Source organism: Oncorhynchus mykiss, chromosome 12 (assembly GCF_057628025.1).
Source record: "Oncorhynchus mykiss isolate SJ-2025 chromosome 12, ASM5762802v1, whole genome shotgun sequence".
In the NCBI taxonomy this organism is placed as follows: Eukaryota; Metazoa; Chordata; class Actinopteri; order Salmoniformes; family Salmonidae; genus Oncorhynchus; species Oncorhynchus mykiss.
Window position 1 is genome coordinate 77,602,645 of NC_143033.1, and position 13,153 is coordinate 77,615,797.

Below are 13,153 nucleotides of genomic sequence, written 5' to 3' on the forward strand. Positions count from 1 at the left end.
GAGCAGAGCAGAGTAGACATGCATGCTTATAGGCAGCTAGGCTAAGCTCTGAGTGAATGAACTATTACTATGCCACTCCATGGTTCAAACCTATTTTCCTGGATTGCATTAATGCTAGGATCCAATCAATCGCAGATAGTGTATTTCTCAGGATATCTCTTTGAGAAGTGTGAAGTGTTTGATTTGCACAGCAGCATGTCCTGGATAGAGGGAGTTGACACTTATAGAGATTGTCAGTCTGGTTGTGTGCTCTGGATCACTTTGATGAGTCGAACGCTATGGACTGGCAGTTTCTAAATCAAGCGTCATCTCCCTCCATCCAGGACATGTTGCTATGCAGATCAAACACATTTCTGGAAATCCACTATCTGAAATTGACTGAATCCTTGCCTGAGGCTTCCAATGGACAGAGACATGTAATGGACCAACATCCTCTAATTGAAGCAGAAGTTTGTTAATAAAGCCTGATAAGGGTGAAATAATATATATTAGAATTTCCTTTGGGTGGATATTTTTTAAATATTTTTTATAAAGAGAATATACATTGTGTGCAAAAGAGCAGAAAAGTAAATAAATAAAAACAGTATGGGGATGAGGTAGGTAAATTGGGTGGGCCATTTACCGATGGACTATGTACAGCTGCAGCGATCGGTTAGCTGCTCAGATAGCAGATGTTTAAAGTTGGTGAGGGAGTTAAAGTTTCCAACTTCAGCGATTTTTGCAATTCGTTCCAGTCACGGGCAGCCGAGAACTGGAAGGAAAGGCGGCCAAATGAGGTGTTGGCTTTAGGGATGATCAGTGAGATACACCTGCTGGAGCGCGTGCTACGGGTGGGTGTTGCCATCGTGACCAGTGATCTGAGATAAGGCGGAGCTTTACCTAGCATGGACTTGTAGATGACCTGGAGCCAGTGGGTCTGCCGACGAATATGTAGCGAGGGCCAGCCGACTAGAGAATACAGGTCGCAGTTGTGGGTGGTATAAGGTGCTTTAGTAACAAAACGGATGGCACTGTGATAAACTGCATCTAGTTTGCTGAGTAGAGTATTGGAAGCTATTTTGTAGATGACATCGCCGAAGTCGAGGATCGGTAGGATAGTCAGTTTTACTAGGGTAAGTTTGGTGGCGTGAGTGAAGGAGGCTTTGTTGCGAAATAGAAAGCAAATTCTAGAATCAATTTTGGATTGGAGATGTTTGATATGAGTCTGGAAGGAGAGTTTACAGTCTAGCCAGACACCTAGGTACTTATAGATGTCCACATATTCTAGGTCGGAACCATCCAGGGTGGTGATGCTAGTCGGGCGTGCGGGTACAGGCAGCGAGCGGTTGAAAAGCATGCATTTGGTTTTACTAGCGTTTAAGAAGGAGTGTTGTATGGCATTGAAGCTCGTTTGGAAGTTAGATAGCACAGTGTCCAAGGAAGGGCCGGAAGTATACAGAATGGTGTCGTCTGCGTAGAGGTGGATCAGGGAATCGCCCGCAGCAAGAGCAACATCATTGATATATACAGAGAAAGGAGTATAATACATGTGTCACAGAAGGCTGGTGAGGGGAGGACGGCTCATAATAACAGCTGGAATGGCGTAAATGGAACGGTATCAAACACATGGAAGGTTTCATTACCTTTCCATTATTCCGTTCCAGCCATTACTATGAGCCCGTCCTCCCCAATTAAGGTGCCACCAACCTCCTGTGGTGTGTGTTAATATAGCTCTACTGTATGAGTGTGTGTATGCATATTTAAAACGGGCAACTGTTAAGATCCCAAACTCATTTCACGCACAATTATTTCCTCCGTTTCATCACAGCTCTACGTGTCCTCAAATGGATGAACAATTAGACCTTGTCAGGAAACACAGCCTCTCTTAGTGGACTGTCCGTCAGGGGGGGCTTCCAAAATGGCACCCTATTGCCTATAAAGTACACTACTTTGGACCAGAGCTCTATGGGGTGCACTTTTATTAGGGAACAGTGCCGTTTCAAGCGCAGCTGGGAGTAACCATACCGTAATAAAAGTGTTTTTCTTTCTTTCCATTAATTTTTCTAAGAGACCAATACTCTGTGGGAGATACAGCCTGTGTTATCCTCCATGCTGAATTAGATTGATTTGTGTCTACGTGAAGTCTGAAAGGAAAGCTATTGAGACAGGTCCTTTGTGTTTTGTGTTCATCGTCTGAGTTTTCGTATTGTCCTGCATTCCCATACGTCCTTCTGCTAGTGAAATGTCAGCCTTGCTCTTGTCTGTGAACCCATCAGGGTCCTGGACAGCATGAAGGCTGACCGATAGAAAGGTCACCTCCAGAGAATCAGATCACCATGGTAACCCAGGGCTACCCCTCACCACCTCATCCTCCTGTTTTATTCTCCTGGGTCTCTTCTAAAAAAAGATCTGATCTCGTCTCAACCTGTATAAATGAATAAAATGAAAGGAAAATTGTCTCTATCCAAACTCCTCTGCCTTTCAGAGATAAACCTGAAATGCCAAGGGGGTTTTTAAAATATTGTGTTGGTAGTTTTGTTTTATGTGTCATTGAATAAACAGGAACACAGTGAAAAGGTCACTGTTTATGCAGGTGGTGTCATACTGAGTGTGTCTGTTTGTCTATTGTAGTGCAGTGGGGGCTGGAGAAGAGCTATGCACTTTTAAAGAGATGGAGAGAGCCAAATGCAAACAACAACAGGCGTCAGTGTTGCCTGGGGGCTCAGTTCTCTGCCTCAATGCTAATGTTGTCACATTTATCTTTACAATTTTCACATCTCTCTCTCGCTCTCACACTCTCCAATCCCTTCACACCTCTTTCCTTTTCATCCATACTGTTTATGATCACTCTTGTTCTTTCACGGGCAGATCACCTTGGAAACAACAACATTGTGGCTGTATTCAAACTTTGAGATCTTCAGGTAGTGAGAGCTCAAGATGGACATGGCATTTTGAGTGTTGTTTCTTCTGTCCCGTTAGGATGATTATTGAAGGACATGGAGCTTTCATAATGAAAATCAATTAAAAATGAGCTATTTCAGCTCTCAAAGAGAGTACTGGTGGACGTACTCTACCCAAGAGGCAGGAGCCACAATAAATAGAGTACTGGTGGACGTACTCTAGCCAAGAGGCAGGAGCCACAATAAATAGAGTACTGGTGGACGTACTCTACCCAAGAGGCAGGAGCCACAATAAAGGACAACGTTTTAAATGGTAAAGGTTGATATTTATTTCTCATCACAAATAAAAAGAACCATGCTTACTCATCACAGAAAAGGAAATCAGAAAGTCTCGCCCAGTCTATATATTTACTGACCTTGCTGTCGGAGTGTATTTTTTCTGAATGAATAACAGCAGTCTATGAAGAAGATTGAAATGCTTTAAAAAAGTCCAAGCCTCCTTCCGTCCATCTGTCTGCCTGCCCATCCCTCCTCCCCCCTCTCCATAACAGCATTATAGTTTTGTTGTGTGTTCGGTCTGACTCTGCCTCTGTGTTAGCCTGGTCCCAGATCTGTGCTATCTTTCCAACACATATGGTCAATGTCACACTAGGAGTTGTCAAGACAGCACAACAGACCCGAGACCAGGCTAGCTCGGGGTGTCTCTGGAGGCTTGTGAACGGAGGACGGCTCATAGCAATGACTGGAATGGAATCAATGGAATGTTTGTTTGATATCGTTCCATTCATTCCATTCCGAAACATTACAATAGGCCCGTCCTCCGATGTAAAATGACACCAGCCACCCCTGGTGTCTCTAGTCCCCAGCGGTCTTAATGACCTGGAACAGAGTGACGTTGTAGAGCACCTGGTGTCCGTTGTTCCAGGTGTACAGCACCCTCTCCCTGGGGTTATAGTCCATCATGGAGATGTGGGAGTACTGGTTATGGAAGGGGATGTCTGTGTACTCGTAGCTAGAGGAGTTGGTGTAGTAGGCGAAGTAGATCTTAGCCCCGGCCAGGTGGGAGTTGGTGACGTACAGCGTGCTACAGATCATGAAAGACTCTCCGGCGCTGCGCTTGGGGAACCCTGTGTCCCACGTCTGCAGCACCTCCAGGCTCTGCGGCTCCAGGCGGCTGATGACGATGTTGCCGGCGTTGGGGATGGTGGTGTAGACGGCCCACAGGCCGTTCTCGTCTGCCATCAGGTCGATGTCTGAAGAACCCCCCCAGGAGTAGGGGAAGGTGTTGTTGTAGCCGGCCCCACTGAGACTGCGCTGCACCAGAACACTGCGGGACCTGAAGTGGTACTTGATGATGATGTTGCTCTGGTACTTGTTGTAGTACAGGGAGCCGTTGTAGACCACGTGGCCGGTCCCCGCCCAGGGGTGGGGCAGCAGGTGCTGAACGAAGTTCTGGCCTTTCATGAAGTCGTTTAGGGTGCGGTACTCCAGGACACGACGACCTTTAAAGTAGCCGTCCATGGACCACACCTAGAGAGAGAGAGAGAGAGAGAGAGAGAGAGAGAGAGAGAGAGAGAGAGAGAGAGAGAGAGAGAGTGCGAGAGAGTGCGAGAGAGTGCGAGAGAGTGCGAGAGTGAGTGTGGGAGTGAGTGTGAGAGTGAGTGTGAGAGTGAGTGTGAGAGTGAGTGTGAGAGTGAGTGTGAGAGTGAGTGTGAGAGTGAGTGTGAGAGTGAGTGTGAGAGTGAGAGTGAGAGTGAGTGTGAGAGTGAGTGTGAGTGTGAGTGTGAGTGTGAGAGTGAGTGTGAGAGTGAGTGTGAGAGTGAGTGTGAGAGAGTGAGAGAGTGAGAGTGAGAGTGAGTGAGAGAGAGAGAGAGAGAAAAAGTAAACATAGTGATAATGTCGTACTCCATTACATCAGAGGTGTCTGATCTTCAGGCGTGGAGTGTCAGTGTGGTCTTTCTTCCTGCATAACCTGCCTACGGCGGTGCCCTGAGCTAAGTGTGTGTGTGTTCATACAAGCGTGTAGGTGTGTGCATGTGTGTACATGTACATGTACGTGTGTTTGTGTGATGTACGTGCAGTGCGTACAGTGCTATCGATCTCCTGTGTGTGTGTGTGTGTGTGTGTGTGTGTGTGTGTGTGTGTGTGTGTGTGTGTGTGTGTGTGTGTGTGTGTGAACATGTTTAACTATTCAGTATTCCCCACAAGAATATAAACAAACAAAAATTTGATCAACTAGGGACATTTTTTTTGTCCCCACAAGGTCAAATGTTATTTCTAGGAGGTTTAGGGTTAAGGTTAGAATTAGTATTAGGCTTAGAATTACATTAAAGGTTAGGGTTAGGAGCTAGAGTTAGTTTTAGGGTTAGGGTTAGGAGCTAGGGTTAGTTTTAGGGTTAAGGAGCTAGGATTAGGTTTAGGGTTAGGGTTAAGGTTAGGTTTTTGGATTAGGGTTAAGGTTAGGATTAAGGTTATGTTTAGGGAAGGGTAAGAGTACGGTCAGGGTTAGGGAAAACAGGATTTTGAATGGGACTGAATTGTGTGTTCCCACAAGGTTAGCTGTACAAGACTGTGTGTGTGTGTGTGGGAGTGAAGAAGTTGTTTGTATTCTCTGCTCTGCAGTCAGCCCAGCCAGCCACACTGCTCTCTGCTCTCTGCCCTTTTCCACTCCACACTTACAGAAAATCAATCCTGTTAACGTCTCTTTCTGTCTTTTCTCTCTCTACTGAGAATGACTGGATCAGGACATTGACAGAGCAGCCCCCTCCATGACCCAATCTCCACTCATCCCCTGGCCTCTCCACTATTAATTGATTCAATTAAACCAAAGTCAGCTCACATATGTACTTTTTGCTCTTAATGTGTCAGGCAAGGATTTAGGTCCTATCCACTAGTTTTCAGGCTGATCCCCGGAGGGAGGGAGGGAGGACAGGAGCCGGGGTGGTGCTGGAATAGCAGCTGAATTATGGAGGAGGGAAGATTATGGAGCATTAAGTATTATTTCCCGTTTTCACTGTTAAACGAGTCCCTAGAGCATGGAGGCGCTTTCCTTGAGCCCTAGTTGGGACACGCACAGGCAGACAGGCATGTCTGAGAGAGAGGTTTTTTGTCATGTAGCATTTGGGAGGCAGTATGGAGCAAATGACATTTCACTCTCATGAGCCAATGACATTTCGGCTCCCAAATGTGATCACAGTGATGGATATGGGCGTTAATGTGATACTCCTTGGATGTATATAGGCTATAGAATCAGTGACTGATATGAATTCTAACGTGATGTCAGTGAGCAACGTGATCATTAAACACAGTATTCTGCAAGGGGGAGACGATGGCGTACGACACAACACAACATTCTATTTATTTAGTCTGGAACATGATGACAGTGTTAAGATGAGAAAGGCCATCTTAATTTCCCCCCCACTGAACGAAACGTCTATCCTCTCCTCTCCTCTCCTCATCCCTATCTTCCCTCATTTCTTCTATCCTCCATTCCTCTCCCCATTCACACATCCTCTCCTCCCCTCTCCTCTTCCCTTCTACCACCCCCCTCCTCTCCTCTTCTCTTCTACTACCCCCTGTCCTCCCCCTCCTCTCCCCCTGTACCTCCGCTCTGCTCCTCTCCTCTCCTCTCCTGTCCCCCTGTACCTCCTCTCCTCTCCTCTCCCCCTGTACCTCATCTCCTCTCCTCTCCTCTCCTATTCTCTTCTACTACCCCCTGTCCTCCCCTCTCCTCTCCCCCTGTACCTCCTCTCCTCTCCTCTCCTCTCCTCTCCTCTCCTCTCCTCTCCTCTACTACTACCCCCTCTCCTCTCCTCTCCTCTCCTCTCCTCTCCTCTCCTCTCCTCTCTACACCAGAGGGTCTTGTTAACGTGCGACCACATGTCATCTCCATTTAGGAAAACCCATTACTATATCATCTGTGTCCAAGCTCACATCCTTGTCTCAGTCTCTGCTGCTCTGCTGCTCTGCTGGCAGTCACACTGCTGGTAATTACCCAGGTGATTGGAGAAACTTCTGCTTAAACAACTCGTTCATTTCTTCCCCCATGACAGAATGATTAATCAGCAGGCGTACTGTGGCTGTGACGGGATGGGACAGGAGGGAGAGAGGGAGAGAGGGAGAGAGGGAGGGAGGGAGGGCTGACATCCATCAGTGACTCAGGAGTCTGACAGACTGTAGGCAAAATAGTCTGTCACCAAAGTAGCATTACATCATACAACCCCCCTGTGAGGGTCCTGTGGAGCTGTAGTCTAAGCCATGTGATAAACTCTGTTTTGAGGGTCAAGGGTCAGTGTGTGTGTGTGTGGTTTGGTTTTTACTATCCTTCTGGTTACCAGAAGACCTCACAAGGATAGTAAAACAAGGACAATTCTGAGTGGGGACATTTTGCCGGTCCCCACAAGGAAAAGGGCTTTTTTAGGCTTAAGGATTAGGTTTAGGGTTACAATTAGGGTTATAATTAGGGTTAGGGTTAGGTTTAGGTTTTGGGTTAAGGTAAGGGTTAAGTTTCGGTTAAGGGTTAGGGTTGGGTTTAGTTTTAGGGTTTGGGTTAGGGGTTAAGGTAAGGGTTAAGTTTCGGTTAAGGGTTGGGGTTAGGTTTAGGGTTTGGGTTAGGGGTTAAGGTAAGGGTTAAGTTTCGGTTAAGGGTTGGGGTTAGGTTTAGGAGTTAGAGTAAATAGGATTTTGAATGGGAATCAATGTTTTGGTCCCCACAAGGGTAGTAAAACCAATGTGTGTTCGTGCATGGTGTTCATGAGGAAAACTTACCCGGTTGTCTGAACTAGGGATCATGGTGTCAGTCATCCAGGAGCCGAATCTTGACCCTGACGCACGGATGGTGATGGGGTTACTGACGCCAGTCAACTTCCCACAGCCTGCGACACACACACACACACACACACACACACACACACACACACACACACACACACATCGTGTACAGCTAAAGGCAACATTTCAGCTGCAATCCCCTTTTCTGTTAAATCATCAGTTTGGCTCCACATATTACATGAGAATGATCATTTATCTGGGCGTCTCTAGGCCATTACTGGATCATTTATCCAGCTTAATTCTAGTACTGAACATGAACATCACTAGAATGTTGACCATTAATCGCCTGCGTCTCAGCTACTGTAGCTACATGTCACCTTGCTCTTGGTGATAGTGTGTCATCAATGTGTTGGATTAAATTGATCGTAAAAGTACTCTGGTGGAAAGGTGGCAACCTATGAACTCTGGTGTTTATAATAGTGTTTTCAGAGAGCACTGCTTGACTCTTCATAGAGAAAAACAGTAAGTCCGTTATTCTAAATCCAACAGCATCGCAGGTTGTGAACCAATACGTTTAGTCTGAACATATTCCAAATGATCTGTATTAGGTTTTCCTTACATTGCCTCGTCAATGTGAATAGCCCTCACAGTATTATATTATGTACACAAAGACTACCTCTAATCAGTCATAGTAGAGTAGTCCATGACAAGCCAGGAGACATTCAATGCTGTTGGGATGTCAGCATCTTTCTGTCAGTATAATGTCATCCTGGATCTTTACCTTTATGGATATTTATGGATCTCCACAGATACACACACACCACCCCCCCCCCCCCCCCCTCCGCTCTCCTCACCCAGTTTCTGCATGCAGGAGTGGAGCCTGGTCTCCAGCAGCAGGACTCTGTGTCTCAGCTCCTCGTAGTCGTAGGCTCCCATCTCCTCCTGGATGGCCATGAGCACCAGCGACAGGTTCCTCACCTCCTCCCTCACCCGGCTGATCTGACGGGCGTCCGTCTTGTACTGCTCCAACACCGGCAGTAGGGGGAGCAGCTGGGTCACCTTGTCCTTCAACTCCTACAGGTCGGATGGAGAGAGGGAGAGAGGGGTGACAAAGAGGAAGATTAGATTCAGAAAGAGGAGTGAGAGAGAAGCCACACACATAGCAAACAGAAGGGCATATTTGTGTGTGTGATGGTAACTGACTGCATTCCAATGTCAGAGCTAATTGCCGTTCTCATGACAAATCCCCAAATGTGTTTTCATGCACACTGTTTATCCTGGACTCCATTGTTTCATTCTCCAATGCATTCTTCCTCATCCGGGGACCTACATCATCTATCCTATCCTAGCCTCAGCTCCACATCTATGACTGATCTGCTGTCAGGGAGGTGGTGGGGCTGATTTCTCATAGGCCAGTGGTGTATCGATGAAGGGGCAGCAGGAGAGGAGAGGTAGCCTGAGGTAGCCTGCTAAGGTACATCAGTGCAGTCCTGTGCTGTGAGGCTATTAGGAGCAGCAGGCACGTCAATAAACCTAGTCTGCCACAGGGGGGGCTGTTTTCTCCTTGTTAAGGTTTATCGTAAATCTGGTGATGGAGCAGCTCTCAGCCCCACAGCGCCACATTATAAATCTCATTTTCCCCCGTTCGCCCCGCAAAAATTCCCTCTCGTTAATCTCCCGTGCCCTGCCAACGGCGACGTTGAGCTCCACACATTCATCAGGCCGTCTCACAGAAAGTCAAATGCAGCTTTTAGACTTACGCAGTTTGTTCTGCACCCATTGGATTGTGAATGAGTATTTATTCACATTTGGAAAGCTATTTGAATTTGCATGACTTGGCATATGCTAGTGATATTAAGATATATTGATTAATGGGGGGGTTCGTAAACATTGCAGTGACTTTAATAATAAAACGAGTTGAGAGAGAAACACCACAGGGCCACTCCCCAGGCCCATCCCTGTTGCCGTGCAGTCCCAGCAGTAAATCAAGTTTACGCATTAAGAATTTATCAAAGCATCTTTTAATCAAACCATTTTATGGTCCATCTAATATCCGCAGGGTGTAAGAAACACGTGAAAAGGACCAGCTGACAGCAAGACAGAAACGCTGTCTGATAATGGAGCCTGAGATTCCGCTTGTTGGAAGATAAGGATTAGATAAATGTGAATATATATGGCTGTTAACACAGAGAGAGAGAGAGAGAGAGAGAGAGAGAGAGAGAGAGAGAGAGAGAGAGAGAGAGAGAGAGAGAGAGAGAGAGAGAGAGAGAGAGAGAGAGAGACACTTGCGCTTGGTAGTGGGGTTTTAATAATGCAGGAGAGATTGTGCTCAAGTTGCCTCCTGTACATGACTCAATTACACTGAAATAGCAGATGAAGATAAGCTATGTGAGTGTTAGTGTGTCATTATGTGTTGTGATGTAGAGGAAGCTGTAAGTATACGTTATAAAGCCTGTGCTAGAGTCCAGGGTGTTCCCATAGAACGTTCTTATCAGAAAGTTCACATACACAGTTTAGAAATATGCTTCACGTAGAAACCTGTGTGATTGATCTTCAGTACAGATGAATGGACACATGCACGCATGTCATGTGCGCTACCTGTAAGCTCTTGGGGTTGAGGCTTCGGGGGTTGTCTGAGGCAGTCTTCAGCTTGATGTCTACAGCCTTCATCAGGCTCTCTGTGTTCCTCACATACTGAAGGTCCCTGTTGGTCCGCAGGTCCAGCAACTCCATGGACTGGGTGATGTTCTGGACCTGTCAGTCAAACACACACATGCTGTTAGACGCACAGACAGACAGACAGATAGATACAGAAGCCCCGTTTATACCTGGTCAGACACACATCGTGTCTGGATATCTTACTGGTGTAGACCAATCTGTACAAAGAAACCATTTAAATCATCATTATTCCTCCCTCTAAAATCATTGAGAGGTGGCATTGACTGACTACATCAATATGTGTCTTACAATAAATAAATGTTATTTTGAAGGAATAGCTGTGAAATTATTTGAATAAAATGAAGGGACCAGGAACTCTTGTGACAATGCAGACGGATAACAGACACATTATAATACCATGTGTAGACACATTTCTGGACATGTGGGCACAATCAGTATGTAGACAAGATCAGGATGGACCCATGTTAGCACCATGTATAAACAGGGCTAGAGTCAGACCCACAGACTCACAGACAGACACGCAGTCAGACACACACAAAATGACATGTTTATTCAGTGGCCCGTGTTTTCCTTCTTATTACAATGAATGTGCTGTGCCGTACTCCCAACAGCACTTTGCCTTCACTTCCTCTTATCAGAAGTTAGTTGTCCTCCTCTCACCACCAGCTGTCCAGACCACCCACTGGGACATCTGCCCACTGGAACCACCCACTCACTATACACTCTGCTACTGCTCTATTCCACCCACACACTACACCCACTCTCCCACACACATACTGGCCAGGGTTCAACTGGCCAAACCTTATGTAACTAATTAACAGAATACTTACAACCTCATGCTAATCGCATTAGGTCAACCGTCCCGTGGAAGGGACACCGATCCCGAAGAAGTTTTAACAGAATGAAATATTCATTTGTGTTTTCATGTATGTACATTGAATGAATAGTTAATTCAATGTGTGTATTAAAGTATGTACTGTACATGAATTACACTCTATATACAAAAGTATGATTAGTGGATTCGGTTATTTCAGTCACACCTGAGCACAGAGCCATGCAATCTCCAGAGATAAACATTGGCAGTGGAATGACCTTACTGAAGAGCTCAGTGACTTTCAACATGGCACCGTCATAGGATGCCACCTTTTCAACAAGTCAGCTCGTCAAATTTCTGTCCTTTTGGCGCTGCCCTGGTCAACTGTAAGTGCTGTTATTGTGAAGTGGAAACGTCTAGGAGAGTAAAAAACATTGGTCCTCGGTTGCAACACTCACTACCGAGTTCCAAACTGCCTCTGGGAGCAACATCAGCACAAGAACTGTTCATCAGGGGGCTTCATGAAATGGGTTTCCATGGCCGAGCAACCCCACACAAGCCTAAGATCACCTGTTCTCTGGAGTGATGAATCACGCTTCACCATCTGGCAGTCCGACGGACTAATCTGGGTTTGGCGGATGCCAGGCGAATGCTACCTGCCCCAATGCATACCGCCAACTGTAAAGTTTGGTGGAGGAGGGATAATGATCTGGGCTTTTTTTCATGGTAGCGATTGATGGTAGCTAGGCCCCTTGGTTCCAGTGAAGGGAAATCTTATTGCTAGAACATACAATGACATTCTAGAATCTAGACGATTTTGTGCTTCCAACATTGTGGCAACAGTTTGGGGAAGACCCTTTCCTGTTTCAGCATGACAATTCCCCCGTGCATAAAGCGAGGTTCATAAAGACATGGTTTGTCGAGATCTGTGTGGAAAAACTTGACTGGCCTGCACAGAGCCCTGACCTCAACCCCCTCAAACACCTTTGGGATGAATTGGAATGCCGACTGCGAGTCAGGCCTAATCGCCCAACATCAGTGCCCGACCTCACTAATGCTCTTGTGGTTGAATGGAAGCAAGTCCCTGCAACAATGTTCCAACATCCATTGGAAAGCACTCCCATAATAGTGGAGGCTGTTATAGCAGCAAAGAGGAGACCAACTCCATTTTAATGCCCATGATTTTGGAATGAGATATTCGATGAGCAGGTGTTCACATACTTTTGGTCATGTAGTGTGTATTATGAAGCCTCCAGTTGTGTGTGACTGTGTGTAGACACACTGTGTCCTGGCAGGTGTTACAGACAGGTATCTCCATCCCCAGAGAGGCCTTGAGGTAACACTAACATTAGCTAACGCTAACCACAGACTGCTAGCTAGTTCCATATTCCTCCTCCTGGCTGGTTTAGATACATGTTCAATCTGCTTCTGCTGTCTGGCGGTCCAGCGCAGTGAGTGATGCTGCTCCATATCTCTTCCTTATCACACTGAGGGAGGTGATAAAAGCTGTTTAAATGTCTGTCTGCTTAAATGTCTGTCTGTTTAAATGTATATCTGTCTCTTTAAACGTCCGTCTGTCTGTCACCTGCGGACACCATGGCTCGGGCTGGGCCTAGGGCTCGCGATAATTGACAGTTAATTAACATAAATGTGTTTAGCGTCTACAGGCATCTACACATACAAGCTGCGTACAAGCCTCTGATGCCTTTGGAACATAAGTCTAATAAATACCATTCATCTACACCATCACAATAAATCCATTATTATTTTAGTTGTCTAAAGAAACATGATATGAAGAAAATGTATTTCAGAAGAACAGAATATGAGTTGGCCTACTGTATGTTATCTGGCTGTGTGCCCATGACATAGACTGTAGCCATGCCATAGGCTGTGGGCTAGTTCATTTAGCAGACAAGATATGCTTATAAGTAGTATGTCATTATTTTATATTATATGATTTTATAGTATGAAGAATATAATTGAACTTAGCTGAATAAAATAGAAAGGATAT

At 45.9% G+C, this 13,153-nt stretch overlaps 1 protein-coding gene across 2 annotated transcripts in view; it reads right to left on the minus strand.

Annotated features, from left to right (window-relative positions):
* Window positions 1-3,183: 3,183 nt before the first annotated feature.
* The window catches only part of olfm2a (olfactomedin 2a), a 99,869-nt gene continuing 89,899 nt past the window's right edge, over window positions 3,184-13,153 (minus strand). For both annotated transcript variants that reach the window (XM_021625227.3, XM_036938395.2), the window contains exons 3-6: window positions 10,248-10,403; window positions 8,504-8,723; window positions 7,647-7,753; window positions 3,184-4,409 (exon numbers count right to left, since the gene is read on the minus strand). In XM_021625227.3, the coding sequence (XP_021480902.1) occupies window positions 3,735-4,409; window positions 7,647-7,753; window positions 8,504-8,723; window positions 10,248-10,403 (1,158 nt within the window). In that variant the 3' untranslated portion in view covers window positions 3,184-3,734. The remainder of the gene's footprint in view (window positions 4,410-7,646; window positions 7,754-8,503; window positions 8,724-10,247; window positions 10,404-13,153) is intronic.